This window comes from Perissodus microlepis, chromosome 12 (assembly GCF_051167445.1).
Source record: "Perissodus microlepis isolate ML-2025 ecotype Zambia chromosome 12, ASM5116744v1, whole genome shotgun sequence".
NCBI lineage: Eukaryota > Metazoa > Chordata > Actinopteri > Cichliformes > Cichlidae > Perissodus > Perissodus microlepis.
This window is the reverse complement of record NC_140472.1, coordinates 29817139-29835063: the sequence shown is the minus strand read 5'-3', so window position 1 is coordinate 29835063 and position 17925 is coordinate 29817139. Positions and strand designations below refer to the sequence as shown.

At 38.1% G+C, this 17925-nt stretch overlaps 1 protein-coding gene across 3 annotated transcripts in view; it reads left to right on the top strand.

The window, feature by feature from the left end:
* nf2a (NF2, moesin-ezrin-radixin like (MERLIN) tumor suppressor a) overlaps positions 1-17925 on the top strand; it is a 31205-nt gene that overhangs the window by 3283 nt on the left and 9997 nt on the right. For all 3 annotated transcript variants that reach the window (XM_084945980.1, XM_084945979.1, XM_084945978.1), the window contains 10 exons: positions 1781-1864; positions 10548-10616; positions 11057-11139; positions 12584-12659; positions 13240-13374; positions 13721-13795; positions 13945-14058; positions 14367-14489; positions 14752-14969; positions 16474-16579. In XM_084945980.1, coding sequence (XP_084802106.1) covers positions 1781-1864; positions 10548-10616; positions 11057-11139; positions 12584-12659; positions 13240-13374; positions 13721-13795; positions 13945-14058; positions 14367-14489; positions 14752-14969; positions 16474-16579 — 1083 coding nt within the window. The remainder of the gene's footprint in view (positions 1-1780; positions 1865-10547; positions 10617-11056; positions 11140-12583; positions 12660-13239; positions 13375-13720; positions 13796-13944; positions 14059-14366; positions 14490-14751; positions 14970-16473; positions 16580-17925) is intronic.

Below are 17925 nucleotides of genomic sequence, written 5' to 3'. Positions count from 1 at the left end.
ATGTGTAGTGAATTGCGTCGCTTGTCTTCCTATTACTTTGCTCTCATTAATTCCTATAATGTCAAGTGGTGCTCTCTGTTTAGTGTCATAGGCATGTCAGGTGGATTAGTCCTTATCAGAAATGGTCACCCACCCGTACAGAAACACACACACACACACACACACACACAACACACATAGACACTTATCACATACTTTAGACCACTCGCACAAACAGACACATGCACATCTTTGTCACCTCAGCCTGTAATCTTAGCAACAACTTTGTCTCATTTGTAAACCAGATTCCAGCGTCAGCCTCTGAGTGCCTGCCATGATTAGGGGCTGTCACCTCTGGCTCCACACCTTTGTTAGTTCAAAAACAAGAGAAGACAGCATGACTGGCTTTGCAAATTAATGAGGTTAAAAGCATAAAATTGTCTTATATAAGTACAGCTGAAGTATGTTTGCACCATCTAACCTTACCATTAGATTTTGTGCTCAGTATGCAGTTATGCAAGCATGAAACTCAGTTAGTTTGATAGGTGATGCTATTCAGGTAGTGACACCTAATGAGAAGCAGAACTCTTATCAGGAGGGACCTTGTTATAGGGGATTCATGCCCATTAAAAAAAGTCATATTAATATTGTGATCCTTGACAGTTAAGTCAACACTAAACATGCACCGGTCTTTCTGTAAGCTACAAACTCTTTACCACTCTTGACACTGAAAAGAGTGAATTCATAGACAGAACAGTTAATCCTGGAGATGCAGAAATAACACATATTGTAAAAACGGGTCGTTCTCCTTTAGTTATCATTTGGTGCTTTTTTAGGACTTGTCATTAGGCTCTTCTGACTAGAAAGCTGGTATTCCTAGGGCATCTTAATGATCATATGAAATGGTGTTGTTTTATGTACATAGTTCCTGGCTCTGTCTAATAGGTCCCTATGTGACTATGATGTTTAAGTCTTACAATATTTATTTGGCACACTTCATCCTGTTTCCAGACCTCTCTCGAAAGTGATCAAATACCAAACACTGTAGCAGTGATAGTTGAAAGTTAAGTTACCTGGTTTGAAGACTATGCATTTATGTAAGGAAATAAACACATCTCTTGGCACTGCTGTTTTTAACCATCTTTGATCAAGCAAACACGTAATCTGCTTTGAAGCACTGCCTTTATAATGGTAATATGCTCAAAGACACATAAAATTGACATTTTGTCATAATTGAAATAAAACAGATGATTGTGGGAATCTCGTGAAATCAGGTTGAATCATGCAGGAAGAGACTCAGAAGATCAAGGAGAGCAAAGATGGTCGCATGTGTTGACATGATGTACTGCTACCCAATTGTGAAAGCTATTTCTGTCAGGGTATATTTATACTCATTCGTTCTACACATTTCAAGTGTTATTTAAGCAAGGTCCATGCCTCTCTTCACAAAATTAGGTAAGAAAGATGGCTCTCAGGAAGAGATGAATAGAGACTGTTCTCTGAGGCTTTGAGCTGTCGGGTCACTGAGACCTTATCAAATGGAAAAATGTACTCTAAACAGAAAATGTCTTACAAGCTCACACCTTCATTTATGACAGCTTCATATTTATAAAGTTAGAATCTGTGGTTCCAGGTTTAGTACCAATGAATGGAAACTTTTTTCTGAAGCTAAAAATGGAAACTGTCTGATTAAAAAGCCTGACCAGGGTCAGGCCCTCTTTTGTATGTACCAAGATCTCAAGAGCTTTCTATGGTCTTCAGAGGAAAAAAGTAAAGCTGGTTATATTTCGGTACTCCTCAGGTGAAAAAGAAGATCCTTGACGAAGAGATTCATTGTCCCCCTGAGGCGTCTGTGCTGTTGGCCTCCTATGCTGTCCACGCTGAGGTAGGTACTGATTTTGGGACTTTGTGGATGCAGCTTACTAAAAACTTTCCTAAGATCTGAATGAACTTGTAAACAGCATGGATTTATTTTATGGGATTTCAGAAGAAATGGCATTTTCTCTGTTCAGTACCTGAATTTAGTACTGCATGTACTGTTTACTCTTATGAACTGTGGGTTTGACTTCTATAATCTTCTCATATTTGGCTTCGCCTGGAGAAGCCATAAATCATCCAATGTGGATCCAGATTGCTGCTGTTCAGTTCTTGATAAGGACCAGAAGAGCATATTTCATTTTCCCTTGATAGTTCCAGGGTTTTTTGGCTGTTTTTACAAAACTAAGAGGTGGAATTTTATGAACAGGAAGAAACTTGGTAAAAAAAAGTCTCCTTGAGAGATCACTATCTTTAGGATAGTGGTAGGATATTAGAGCTCTGCCTTTTTCATGAGGTACTACACAACCTCAGATGAAATATACAAACCAAGAACCTAGCTACAAGCTTATTTTTTTTTAAATAAGTGTTCTAAAACATAGAATTAGCTACACTCCTAAAGCACCAGCCAGGTGTTGCAGCCACCCAGCAGGTGTGGAGGCAGCAGGAAATCTCAGCTGAATAAAATGGCACAATCCATTTTCATTAAACAGTAGCATGACATTAGTTACTAAACAGGTGTGAAAGTTTCATGGCTTTAGCATTTTGCTCTTTTAAGTAAGGTGTACAAGCTGTAACAAGAACAAGGAACTTTGTAGTAATAGGGGTTATCACCTTGTAGGATGCAATACTGTTGTGGAAAAGTCCTGCAGTTGGAGGCAATTGGTTTCCCGACAGACAAGTCATAAATCACCCTTAATTGATCCAGATTGCTGCTGTCTAAGTTACAAAAGTGAAGGAGGTTGGGTATATTGAGGTCTTCTTCAAAGGCAAGACTATGATGATGCATGAGATCGATAGGGTGACTGATGGATTACGTGGTTATGCTCTAACTGATTCTGCTTGTATTGGTTGGTAGTTGTGTTTATGACATTCCAAACAACTTGCCAACAAGGAAGTTGCAGACTGACCTCTGGTGGACAAACTATGTAACACTTACTCATGACATGGTTGAAGGGTGTTTCTTCTGTCTCTTACTCAAATTCAGTAGTTCATTTATTGGTCGTTATAAATGCAGAAATGGATATATATCGGGAAATAGCAAATTTATAGGCCAGATAAGTTTCAGATCCTCAATAATTATTGTACTCTCCGTTCTAACTAATAATATACATAAAAATACAAGTTTTGTGAACTAATATGGAAGAAGCTTGTAGTAGAGCCATTTGTCTAGGAGCCGGTTATGGAATTGGCTGAACAGTCATTCAGATTGCTAGACTTGTGTAAATGTTGATTTAAATAAATTAAAGCCTGAGAAATTAGAATGTAATCAATGTGAATCATTGAAGATTCCCAAAATGGAAGAAAATGCAACTAATTGCACTGGTGGATTATTCATGCCAGCTCAAACTGACCTTTTCAGAGTGGCTTTTGCCAAGGGTTAGGTTTAGGGTTTAATTTTGTTTGTTTTTACTTAAGATTATTAAAATTACTTTGATGTCTGTTAGCTGGTGATATGTGTATGCTAGTCAATATCTTTTCACTGTTTATTTTTTCAGTACTTTACATGAAAGTAGGCATATTATCTCTATAAAGTGCATTGCCCTGCATGAAATGTGCTCTGTTTTTATATGTCTTTGATCTATTGGTAAAGGATCACACATGTTACCTGTAGGCTATGGAAATCATTCCACAGAAAAGAGCACACTTAATAAATGTCAAGCGATCTCAGTCGTCTTGGTTGAAGGATCCCATCTCTCTTAAATCCGCAAGAAAATGATCGGGAAACTGAGGTGCAGCTTTTGCTTGCTACCTCAAAGATTTGCCCAAGAGGCCTCAGAGACTTGCCTTTCCATGCCAATTTAACAGGGCTAGGTTAAAAGAGACTGTGTGGATCAAGAAAAGTCAGCAAATCAGCACAATCCCTGTGCTCCCCGGTATCAGCAACAACATAACATACTGGTCCACAATCTGTTTTTTATTTAATCAGCAGTCCACTTTGATTAGTGTCAGTTCGAATAAAATGGCATTGTAGAAGGGAGGCAGGTACTTGTTTAGTAGTGCAGCTGCTGAGAGGGTTTTGGCAGACGTTTCCCTTCTCCTTCTCTCATCATGAGCTTTTTTTGTCCATAACCACTGTGCAGACAGTGAAGTAGAGTATATCACACAGTGGGATCTACTTTGGTGCTCTGGCACATCTTTAATCATGATTATGCCACTCTGAAGACAGCAATAGGAAGAGAGTAAAGGCTTATTCAAGACCGCTTTAATGTTTAAAAGAGAATTTCTTTATAATGTGGATCATAGCTCTGTTCAGGTCACACAGAATTCTTCTGTGTAATCAGTTTTAAAGGTTAGTAGAAAGTGCTGTATAACTCACAGTGAACGCAGTGGGAAGCAAGAAAAGCTAACATTACCATGCATGAGTTGTAAAGAATGCGCAAATAGAGCAGAAAATAGAGGGTGGTGAAATTTGTGTGTAGTCAGAGACTCTTGATTCTTTTGCAACTGTTTCACCTGTGCATGGGCACAGAGTAATTTTCATACAGTGAATTCAACGAATATAAAATAATAAAATACTCAAAGGCATAAATAACCAGCACTATTTTCATCAGTGATTAATCTGACAGTAACATTCATCATGGTCTTGCCGATGGTCAATAAAATGCCCACTGCAATTTTCTCAAGGCCAAGGTGAAGTCTTATGTCAGAGACTTCAGATTGTTTCAGAGTCATGACTTGCACTTAGATGTAGAATACATATAATGGTTTCTAGAAGTTTCCACCTTACACTCGCATACAGATCAGAAAATTGTGAAAATGTATAAAATAATTATTAGTTACTGGATTTGAGATCTATACCTGCTGCCCTGTGCTTATGTGTGTGTGTGGATTTTACAGTTGTGAAAAATTCAGTACACTCCATGGAAATTGTTGAAAAGTTCAACTTTGATCATCTCTTAAGCTGCACATATTAACCTGTCAGGGTTTTCAGTCTTTTATGTCAGTGTCTGATGTTTTCAACTCAGTGAATGATATTTCAAAAGAAATAATATAACATTTCAAAAAAATTGTTCTGAAATATCAGAAAGTAGAGAAATAGAGAAATGCAATATGCATTCAAGAGGTTGGTCCATAATATAATTTGTTGACGGAGTATCGTCATTAAACGGTGAACTTGATATCAAAGGAAAGCTCGCTTTGTTAACTGAGAGTAAATGTTAAATCTTATAAACATATAAACCTTTAGTTTTTTTTTTGCTGCTAACAAAACTATATTCTTGAAATTCCATAAGAAAATAAGCATAAATTAGTCTCTAATAAACTTTTTTTAATGATAAAGACAACATTCCTCTTTGAACTTTGGGGATATCTACTGTTGGTTCCAATTGTACACAGTTGTACACGTTGGACTTTGTGTGTTCTATATGTTCTTTATTGTATCTATTTTCTAAACTTCTTATCAGGGAACACAGGGGCCTGAGTAATGGAATGATGAGCTGGAAGGGAAAAAATATTCCACATATTTTACATCTAAGTGAAAGATTCAAGTCTACGATTGTGGGAAAAATCAGAAGTCTTTAAATTGAAGACATGACCTTGGTGGGCATTTTTTTGACCATCTGATGATGAACCATGGACCAAGACCACAATAATTATTTTTTAGATAATAACTGATGAAAATAGCCCTGGAGATTTTTTGGTCATTTTCAGAATTTCATTAGGGAAGAGAAAACAGATAAGTTGCACGAAAAAGTAAATACACCTCTACATTTTTTGAATCCATTAAAATAAACTTAGAGGGTTCAGACTAGATACCAGTGACAACTTTTTGTTATTGAAGTGTGGTATGTTTTCATGCCAGCATCTAAAGAACTCTATGATTGTGGAATCTTGTGAGTCTGGAATGAAAGTCATCTAAAAGACTTGTCTTGGATTGGTTGCCCCAATGTATTCAGCCCAAAAGTACACTGTTTAATGTCTGTAAGAACACCAAAATGTCCTCAATATCTGCAGGTAATTCTCACAGCTGCTGGCTGGTTTGAAAGTGCATGTGTATACAGCCAGAAAGAGATTGCAGAAATTTGACCTGCATGGGAGGCATGCCAGGAAAAAAGCCTTTTATGATGAAAATGGTTTGGGGTTGAGTCACTGCCTCAGGAATTGGGCAGCTTGCAGTCATTGATTCAGCTTTGAATTCTGCATCAAATCAGAACATACTTAAAGATAACGTGAGACCACATATCCAAAGCTGTTGTCAGAAACAGTGGGCAATTATTCAAAAATGACTTTAAGAAATGATTCCTGGTGAAGGGAACAATCCTAGCTTATGTATTAAATCTTTCCACAGATATTAAAAGTATTCATATTTAACAATTCATGGTGACTTTGCACCCTTTGCAAAGTCAGTTTCAGTTTCTTCCTTCTGGATGAAGGTTTCTGGTCCCAAAATGTTGAACAACAAGGTTTAAGAACAGCTTTGTTCAGCAGCCATCACACAGATGAATAAATTATAGCTTTGTTACTTTGTGGATTACATGATGCTCAAAACTATTATTAGTTTTTAGTATTTTGTACTACACTTATCTGTTGTCTGTTGTGTCTGTATTGAGAGTGTGCATGTGAGGATCGATGATTTACAACTGCAAACCAGACCTACCTACGGGTACAAATAAAGTAACCTGAACCTGAACCTTTTATTGGGAGATTACTGGAAAATTTCATTTTCTATGTGGTTGCGTTCATGTAGATACCCTCTATCTTTTGGTTCTGTATCTGATGCGATGCCTTTCCAAAACTTTCAGTAAAGCCAGCAGTGTCCATAGGATAGTCTTACTTTTTCAGCCTTTGTAGGTCTGCAGAAGTTTCACTGTGTCCTTTTTTATATCCTAAGCAAGTGCAGTGGTAGAAGGGATTGTTGACATGGAATTTCAACAAGAAGCCACCCTGGAAAAATGTGCAGGCAGTCATTTTGGCACAGAGGGTATGTAGGGAATGAGACTGAATCACTCAGCCATTTGTAATACGTGTCGTGCTGAGTGGGGAGGGATATGAGAAGCTAAAAGGCATGAAAGACACAGGTGGGAATAGCTCTGTTTTACAGGTGGCTTTCACAAAACATGTACTAATATATATTTTTTGAAAATCCTGAGCCATAATCTACTTACTTTGTAGTTGTATCCCAGTCTGGGTTTTATGGGACAGATACAATTATTTCAAATATGTCGCTTTTTTCAGTTTCAATCTGGTTATTCAGTATTCATTGGAAGTTGTCAGCTTTGCCTTGAGAGTATTAAAATTCTACCTGTCCAAAGTGTTATAATGGGTAATCCTACCACAGTCAGGTCATCTAGCATTAACATTTGTGACACTGAGGCAGGGAACTGTGGAAAAAATGATATAGACAACAAGCTGGTGAAACATATCAGGTTAATCCCCTTTTGCAGTCGTTCACTGTAGCAACAAGTAACTGGAAAAGCTTAGCTATGAAACCAGAAAGTATTTTTTATTTATTTGTCATTGTTGTTACTTATATTATTCCAACTGTAGTGCACATGGGTTAGCCTGAAGCATGTTTAAATATGATGACTTAAATGAACAAAGCCTTTCCCTGTTGGCTTCTTGCTTTTGCCAGACAGAGTGAGATTCAACCCTTGTTGTTTCAGCCAGATAAACCCGTTTTGTAAAGCTTTTATTGCACTTGTAATGTAACAAGTTGTCTCTAATTTGAGTAACACTCTTCTTCTCTACCTGACTGTGCTCCATGTGTTTGGTAGGGTTTTACTCAGTGAGTGTAAACAGTTATACCAGGAAACATCAAGCTAATTTACTAATGCGAGAGCAGTTTGAAGCGCTCTGACACAAGCGTGTTGATGTCATGAAATATTGCACTTGCGTGGTCGATATGTAATCTTATTTTGTTGCCAAGATAATTGCTGGGTGGCAAAAAGATGTGATCATAATGACTGCCTGGACTTAGGTAAATGAGTAATTTGAGCTAAATACTGAGGCCTACTTACTGTTACAATTTGATGACATGGTAATTAAAGTAAATGCAATGTTTAAGATTTTCTCCATCGCTTTGTGCAAGCATCTTAAAATTGCCATTTAGCACAGAAATGTCTGAGAATTGTTGAATCCATAGAACATTTGCTGTGCTGGTGTGAGAAAATCTGTATTTTTCATTTTTTATTGGTTTTCTTTACATGGAATAGTGTGATAAATTCCCTTCTTCTGTTGTATTTGGGGTTTATTGAATATAATGTCCATTAATTAGCCGTTGCAGACTGCGGAGCTGCCGTTGGCAGTCATCAGTTAAAGATATTGACAAAAAGCTATCTTGGACAGTCGATTACCACGGGTAGTTTGGGGTTGTTTTGAAATAATTGGAAGGTAAGTAATCAGAACGTATCTGAGAGCATTGTCACTGGCAAAATATCACCGTGTCTGTCACTGAGCTGAAGCCCAGTGGAGCCACAAAACCTTAATAAGTCTATATATCATCAATTATGAAGCAATTATAAACAAGCAGGTGTTGAACCTCGGGAGCAGAAGTGGGAAGATGGGAAACTGAAATAAAGGGATCTAATTAAATGGCCATTGGCTTCACCAGTCTGTTAGTCACTGCAGTGGTGTTCAGGCTTTGCAGGCATATTACATTCAGGTCTGTTAAATACTGTTTTCATGCTATTGTGCACAAAAATAATATAAAAATACCAATATTAAAGCTTTAATCACAACCAAACAAAGTATTTGTTAATTTTACTTTGTTATAGACAGACACATGGTCAAAAGACTTAAAGTGCAAAAGATCATTGCGTTGAAAATTGCATTTCAAAGCTCATGTCATTGTTTATGGATGTATTTTCTATCGAATGCAACATCAAAGTACATGGTTTTGGTTCCTCATTTCTCAGTTTCTTTGTTGTGTGTATTTTTCTGCTTTACTTATTAACTAAAGGTGACTCAATTACATTTTCAATACAATACCAGTAATAGCAGTAAACAGTTTTTAGCAGCCTTAACTTTATATAGAATAAGATTCCAGAATCAGAGTAAGGAAATAAATTAGTTTTGTACAGCACCTGTTTTTCACCAAGGTATAACCAAAAGGTTCACTAGTCGTAATGGTTGAAATCTACGTGAAGAGATATACAGACACAATACTTAAAGTTGTTCAGTCATCTTTCAGTTGGATCAGACACTACTCAACTCAAGAAATGGAAAACTTCCAGAGAAGAAAACAGGGGACTGGAACACACTGATTAATTTAAAACCTTTAATTGTGTGATGGAAATGTTTTTACACTTTGCCTTCATCAGCATCAACATACACAAAGCCATGCAGCAAACAATTATAATCAAGCTAGACCGGGTGTGCACTTGTCACTGGATATTTGGTTGAACAGGGTTTCAAAGACTTGGAGTTTCACAGTCAGTCTCAAGTGGAAAACCCCAAGACAATGTCATAAATAAAAAACACAGACCTTTCTGACTTATATTTACAATGATAACAGTCGAAATGTAAACATACATCAATTGTGGAAAATTAGAAGAAACGGGACAAATTCAATTTTTGATTTCTGCAGAGCCGCGAGTTACAACTATGGGTGTTTTTGTTTTCTTTTTCCCAGAACGTCTTCAGGGTACTGTTCACTAAGGTTCAGGAACTGCATAGGTGACTTTGATGGTTTCTCTCTTCAGTTTATGCACTTTAAGATGCCCTTAAAAGTAATTTTCCAAAACGGTTTACCACAAAAGATGCAGCTCATCAGTGAGTTAGCATGATGGATTACAGATTCAGAAAACTGTTGAAGGGCAACTTTTAAATGGAGTTAGATTTTCATATTAAAAATTGAGTTGGTAGTCACACAATAAAGAACTGTCTTGATGCGTGCTCAATCATCCAGGTAAGGAAATCTCCGAAAGTTGATTCGTGAAGTCACTTGGATGAGCGACGAAATGTTTCCCATTGAAAACGCTACATCCAGATGAACAGAATCAACATTTTGGGACAGTAAAGTCTATTTGTTGCTTGGTGTAATTCCCAAAAATATAAACTATAGGATTAAAAATTGTTATCCTCATTACCAGACTCATCTTACATCAACCACAAAGTGCATAGTGCATATAGCAATGTACAGCTGTGCAGAAAAGAAAGTCAGTGTTCATATTAGCCTACTTTAAAAAATCTCCACTTTTCAGACTATAGCCGCATGTATAATTCATATCCTTCTACCTGTTTTACTGTAGCCCAGAGCAAATTCCCACAACTCCTCAGTTGGAGATGCCTAATCCATTTATATCTCTATTTAAACATGCATAATATAATTTGCACCCTAGATCTATGCTGATAAGTGATCTCAGTTGTCCAAGAGATATTTCTAATAACATCATTTACACTATCTCCCAACAGCTGGGCTCTGATATGTGCAGTGCATATGAATGACATTCATTGTCCAGGAAACCATTTTCTTAAAGGTGCTCTAGTTCTAACTTATGAACAGCTCCCAAGAGAGATATTGTCTTGGCTGTTATTGGATGAAAGGTGGATAGTGATTTTAACAATTGGGGCACTTTTGGTCTATTTTACAGTACGGAGATTATGACCCTGCTGTTCACAAGCCTGGCTTCTTGGCTGAGGAGGAACTGCTGCCAAAGAGGGTGAGTGATGGCCATTTACCGGCTGTGACAGAGAGGCTGATATTGTAACCGTTCACAAAAGCATAGCTGATATTGTTTTCACCTCGTGAGGCGGTGTGCGTGTGCGATCATGGCAAAATGTGGTCCTGGAGACACTTGATGTAGCAATGTATGTTTCTATGAATAGATGTTGTTAACTCAATAGGATTACAACAATTACAGTAATTTAAAGCTTTACAGGTGAGTAGTTGATCTCAAAATGAAGGCCAATTTAGAGATAAGTGAACTGAAGTATCTGGTGTGATAGTTTACTCTCGATTGACATATTTGTTATATTATTGCATTATTAGCATTTTCCATCCATCCACCTTCTTCTGGTTATCCGAGGTCGGGTCGCGTCGCGTGGCCATTTTAATATGTATTATATCCTCTGTATTTAAATCTGTTCCTCTCCATTTCAGGTGATTAACTTGTACCAGATGACTCCAGAAATGTGGGAGGAAAGGATCACAGCATGTTATGCGGAGCACAGGGGTAGGACTAGGTAAAAGCTGCCGCACTGAACTGGACTGCTGTGAAGTTCCACAGTCATCAGCACTATTTAAGTTTTCAGTTCACACAGGATGTGCCTAAAACTTGATACTGCAAGAAATGTTTTATGTAAAACTGGACTTGGCTTACATTGAAATGCAAAAAGGATTTCATAGCAGTTGTCTCTGAACTGAGGTTTTTTTTTTTTTCAGCAGCATTACTAGATGGACTATTAAAAAATTTATTGCTGACCAAAAAAAAGTCCATTAACTTATGAATTTACATCATTTAAGTGTAACTAAATACCCTCTACATTCATAAGAAGCAAAATGAATGTAGCTATTTTAAGAGTAAATACTGCACTGTAGATATTGCATTGCCCTAATTGCTGTAGTGAACCTAAAATGACAGGAGAATGAAAATCTATTTTTGTGCCATTGCACTTTGCTCCACCGCTAAACTGAGCTAAGCTGAAAATGATTAGGGAGCAAGTGTGAGGGATGTGGAGTGTCTTACAACTCTGTGGGTGGTGAGTTCAATGCTGGACAGTGATTTCTAAAAGCCATAAACCTCAGCACTTGGAAAAGTAATAACTGAGTCACTGGTACTGATCAATAACCCTTTCAACCCAATCAGTGGGAGGGAAGCTGATGGTCCTCACCCAGCACGATGTCGTCCTGGAGACCCTTGCTATAGCCGGAACTCCCACTAAGGCAATTGCTTTGGTTGATTTGGCATGTATTTCTGTTTCTTTAAAAACTCAGTACAGCCGTGAAGTTAGTGCATAAACACATCAAAGCAATTGACATGTTATGTGCTTCTACATGTTTTTTCATAAATCAAGCTCTCCCATATTATTTTTTCAGATCCTCAGTGTCCAACCTAGTTAAAATCTGTTTACTTGGCATAATTCTCTCTCCTGTTAAAACTTTGATGAAGCTTAAATCATCAATTTCCCAACCACCCATATCATGCAGCCCGCTATTAAAAGTTTAGGGCTAAGTCTGTCCTAATTTTTGCTCAGCCATCAAAGTATGCTAATATTCTTTTTTTCTTTTTTGCTGAGTTGACCCTGACTTGCTAACAGCACTGTAGAAAGAAAGGGAGAAGAGAAGAGTTTTGTGCATTTGTTTTCTCTCCTGCAGTATTTAGAGTCTTGGAGGCATCGGAATAAGTCTCGTTTGCCATCAAGCATGACCTCTTAAGCCTGTTAGGGAATTATAGTTGTGTTTTGTGTCAGCACTGTGCTTATGTTTTCACCCTCGCAAGAGCTGCATGGCAGAGTTTTTATAGATCACACAAACATGACAGATGCCACACACAAAAACAGAAGAAACAAGGTCTGATATCCTGTTTCGCTCTACTTCTGCACCTCCTCTCCTCCCACCCTCTGTCTTTCTCTTCTCTTTCCTCTGGATCCCTCTCAATCGTTTTCTCTCTTTCTGTCTTTGAACTAGGGATGAAGCTGAGATGGAGTATTTAAAAATAGCTCAGGACCTGGACATGTATGGCGTGAATTACTTTTTAATCAGGGTGAGTCAATGCTGCTTCGCTCTATCATCGCAAAAGCAGGTGATATAAGGGATTTGGAGGTGTGTCAGTTTCACCATGTTGCTATTAATTAAAGTGGTGGGAATAGCCTGACTTAACTGATTGCCTTTTGATTCTATTAGTTATATTTTAAAGAAATAGGTATATTTTAGGTTAAATATAGTGCTATTTAGCTCTGTATTTTCTAGGTGAGTCATCACAAAAACAACCCTGTAACACAAAGTAATCCACTGGTGGTGGCTATGGCCTTTATCAGTGTGTTCACTAAAAGCCAAGACATTTGGATGTATCAACAAAAAGTAAAACCCGACTTAAGTAAATAGTTTTCAAGCATTCCTTTTCAGATTAACAAACACAGACTGCATATATACACCTAGCAACTGGCATTGTTTATCACAAATCTAGCAAATAGTTTTGGCAAGCAGGAGCATCACAAAGCCACTTCTGTTTAATGCAGGTACAAATAAATGGTGGCCGGAAGGGTGGTTTCACAGCTGCTTGCCAGTGTCCCTGAACAGCTGGGTAATAAAAAAGCTTTGTTTATTCTGCTGATATGCTTCAGAATAAAAAGGGAACAGATCTTCTCCTGGGAGTAGATGCCCTGGGGCTGCACATATACGAGCCAGACAACAAGCTGACACCCAAGTGCTCCTTTCCTTGGAATGAGATTCGCAATATCTCATACAGTGACAAAGAGGTGGGAAAATCTGCAGTTTAACATCTTGATATAGATTGTTTGGACAAAAGAGAAGGTAATTGAAGTCATGGGAGTATAGGAGTGTGAGCTACCACTGTTTAGTGTCGGTTTTCAATCTTTTAATTAATTATGTTAAGCTTACATTATCTAAGTTTATAATTGATAATACATTACAATAAAAAACATCAGTTAAAATAGGAAAAAAAAAAAAATTCCCTGTTGTGTTTCTATGGATTCCAAAGAAACTGTCTTACAGAACAGGTGTGTTTTTTTTATTTTGTCATTTGACGATACATAATTATTATTGATGTTTGATAATACATCTTCTTGTTTCTTCAATTTTTAGTTTACAATCAAACCTCTGGATAAGAAAGCCAATGTTTTCAAGTTCAACTCTTCACGGCTAAGAGTCAACAAGCTGGTGAGTTGAGCTGAGATTCAAGTTGTTTTGACCATGATTAGTAAGTACTGCTTTTCATCAAAACACTTGAGTAGTCTGAAAAACATAAAGACAAATACTAGTAGTTAGTGGAGTTAATTAGAGTTTTGTAAACCATTTCTGTTATGTAGATCCTCCAGCTATGCATCGGGAACCACGACCTGTTTATGCGCCGGCGGCGGGTGGACTCGCTTGAAGTACAGCAGATGAAGGCTCAGGCCAGAGAAGAGAGGGCAAGAAAACAGGTACTGGTAATAGAAAAGCACAGAAGCAGAAGAATGGGTTGAACTTGTTTCCAAATTTCTATTCAAGTACAAACACAAATTTGAACCTGATTTCTCTCTAATAAAAATGGTGTGGCCACACCATGTCATCACATAGTTTTTGCTGCTTTGGTGTATTTCAGTAAAGCTTTGTCACATTGTCTTTTTAACAGTACATCATCTTTTCCACTTCAGTTACCTTTCACAGATCTTACATGTTTCCATTTTTTCCCCACCATGTAATCTTATGTTTTACCACACTGCAAAATATATATATATCTATAATTCAGGTAGAAAGACAACGTCTGCAAAGGGAGAAACAGCTGCGGGAGGAGGCGGAGAGAGCCAGGGACGAATTGAAAAGGAGACTAATTCAGCTGCAGGATGAAGCTCACATGGCCAATGAGGCACTGGTAAGATTGAGTTGGTTCGATCGTTCTGGAGTTTACCATTGTGTTGATGGCTGTGACACGTGCAGTATATGCCAGATTTAAAACAAAATAATTTTCTCTCAACATCAACAATATCTACAGGTAATTTCCTCCGAGTGTACATGCATGTACCTCCCGTTACAGTTTTTTCTTGGACATATCTTCTCTCTGTTTTTAACTTATCTTGTCCTCTATTTTCTGCATGTGTTTGCCCTTTCTTCCTGCGCTTCCTTCTTCTCTCCAGCTGCGTTCGGAGCAGACGGCGGACCTGCTGGCTGAAAAGGCCCAGATCGCAGAGGAGGAGGCCAAGCTGCTGGCCCAGAAAGCCACCGAGGCTGAGACAGAGATGCAGCGTATCAAAGTGACTGCCATTCGTGGCCAGGAAGAGCGGCGACTCATGGAACAGAAGATGCTGGAGGCAAAGATGGTAGCCCTCAAGATGGCCGAGGAGTCAGAAAGGAGGTGGGGAGAAGAAGAAGGAGGACTGGGTGGATAAATGTAGAGTGTGTCCTGCTGTGGAGACTATACAGTGTATTTGTTTAGCTTTGTGGCTTTGGCTCAATAAGCAGCATTTCACCCAAATCCTCTCTCTTTGTATCCACATCAGACATTTGTACACAGTGCATAATTTTCAGATATAAATAACTTATTCCCACATCTCACTAACTTCCCAAGAGTTGTTTTTCCTTATTGCCAGCTGCAACAGCAAAGATGGTATTGTTGTCACTTTGCAAGTCTGTTTGTCTGTGGTTGTGTGTGTGTGTGTGTGTGCACGTGCATATGGTGTATATGTCATCATAGTAAACAGTAAACAGTGTTCCTTGAGGCACCTGTTGTGTCGCAGAAACAACCAAAAGTGCGGTTTTGAGTGCTTTGTTAGGTTTTTATATGCCTGTCTGTTTGTGGAAAGATATTATCAAGATCATGGCTACACAAATTTGAATTCACAGTCATAAATCCTTTTTTAAAATTTCTAGTTGGAATAACAATGAAGTCCTGAGTGGCCCAGGAGCACATCAAAAAATAAGAACTTAAAACTTGTTTAAAATTTTTATTTCAAAGGCTTTGTTTCTGCACTGCAGCTTGAGTCACTCTGTTGCACTCCTTTGGTCTGAGGCACGTCATCTGAACTAGAAGCACTAATATTTGTGCTAGTTAACGGATAGTAGCAATACCAAGTGATGGTGGTAGTCCCTGTCAAAGAGACTCTTTTATAACACCGTAGTACTTTAAGTTCTACAATACTAAAAGTGTATTTTTTGATCTGGGTTTATCTCTTCCTTGCAAAGCAATTTTGACATTTTCTTTTTTAAACTTCCTGAAGTAGATAAAATCAATCAAGTACACCGTGCGCTCTTGACTTTTCTTATTTCGGTAGCAGTCAGATGGATATAAAGAGAGTGGGACTTGAGTGAGTGGTTTTGTAAAACTTAATAGATGCCGATCAATTCATTTCCATACAAAAACAATATACATACTAAGAATATCACTTTACAGCCTCTACTTCACAGTTTATTAGGCAATCATTTCAAATGGATACCATTAACCACTTCTCAGTAACTGGAATTTTTGGATGAGCACTTTTCTGCAACAGAGAAAATTTAAACCTGTGGTACTCAACATGTAAATGACTCTGTCCACTCAAACCCTCGAGGCACGTAGCTCCCCCACAACTGCTGAATGTTCAGGAACACAATCAAAAGAAATGTAATCTCTCGCATGTAACACTTTTATATCTTTGTGCGGATACTCGATGGTGAAATAATGGAGTCGGGAATGATTGTCTTCTGGGGTCATACATCAATCATCTACGTAATAACAAAGTGACATTCCAGGTTCACTGAGTACCAATGTACCAATTATGTAAGATAATTTTTGGATTTGGTTTAGATAATTCTGTTTCCTTGGAAGGACTGGGAGGTGAACGAAAGAATAAAGTATCAATCTCTGTCTGTTTATACCTCAGGGCCAAGGAGGCTGAACAGCTGAAACAGGACCTGCTGGAAGCCAGGGATTCTGAGCGCAGAGCAAAAAACAAGCTGCTGGAGATTACCAGCAAGGCTGTCTATGTGGTAACTGACCCAAGGCACACACACAGGCTTGATCTTCACATATTCTTCAAACGCATAGGTAGATAACGTAATTCATGCAGTACATAGTATCTGAAAAGGTCAGATATGAGTGTTCACGATCAAACTGGGAGAAACTATTCACATGTTTTCAGAAATACATCAGTAAGCCAATAATCAAGTAAAATGACCATATATTTTCTCATATTACCGACTCAGTTATACCATTTTACCTTTTGATCTGTGTACAGAGGGTCAGAAAACATAAAAGATATGCCCTTCATAACATCCTAAAGCAGCGGTCCCCAACCTTTTTTGCGCCACGGACCGGTTTATGCCCGACCGGCCTTTAAGGTGTCGCGGATAAATACAACAAAATAAAACTAGTACCGGTACCGAAAAAAAGAAGATTTATTCATAACACACGTGAAAAGACCCAGGAAAACCGAGTTAACAATAAAAACGATAACAAAATAACGCTGAAAACCGATAAAAACCCTGAAAACCATACATTTCACACCTGAGCCTCAACTCTCGCGGCCCGGTACCAAACGACTCACGGACCGGTACTGGTCCGAGGCCCGGGGGTTGGGGACCGCTGTCCTAAAGCACAAAATGATGTCACAAACCCCAACACACTTTTCCTACATGCATGCAAAACCAAAAAAAGCAGCATAATCGTACATTATTGAGAGTTTAAAGGAATGTCTGCTTGAAAAATAACTAATACACCATTCATTGCATCTCTGTGTTTATAAAGATCACTCTAAATGTAATATCCTTTTTTGTTATTTATATTTCTAAAGATTATGTTTCCTCCATAGTTCTTGGATATACTTTATGTATAATTTCCAAAAAGATTATCCATAAAAAATAGCAAAATAACAAGTGACACAGACAGAAAATATCTTCTGTGGAAAACCATCAACAAATGGTGGTGCAGGTGCACATGCAGTGTAGTTTCACAGAATGATAATGTATCCCCATCAGGAAAATTGTGTGTTGCGGGTCTTAAATATGACATGAGCATATAGGGTTACCAGTTTTATCTGGACTCCTTAAAACACACATGTTCACACACTGACACATGCAATTGTTTTCATACAAAGCCAAACAGAACAGGAGATACTTGCATAAGACCAGGCACCACATCAGGCAGCCTACACAAGGGCTTTCAACATGTTAAAAACCCACACATTCCACATTCATTAGCCTGCGCACACACACACACACACACACACACACACACACACACACACACACACACACTGAGATACTGGTGATTGATATAATATGAATGAGGATCCTAAAGAAATATATAAAGACATGCATTTCAAAAAATTTAATCA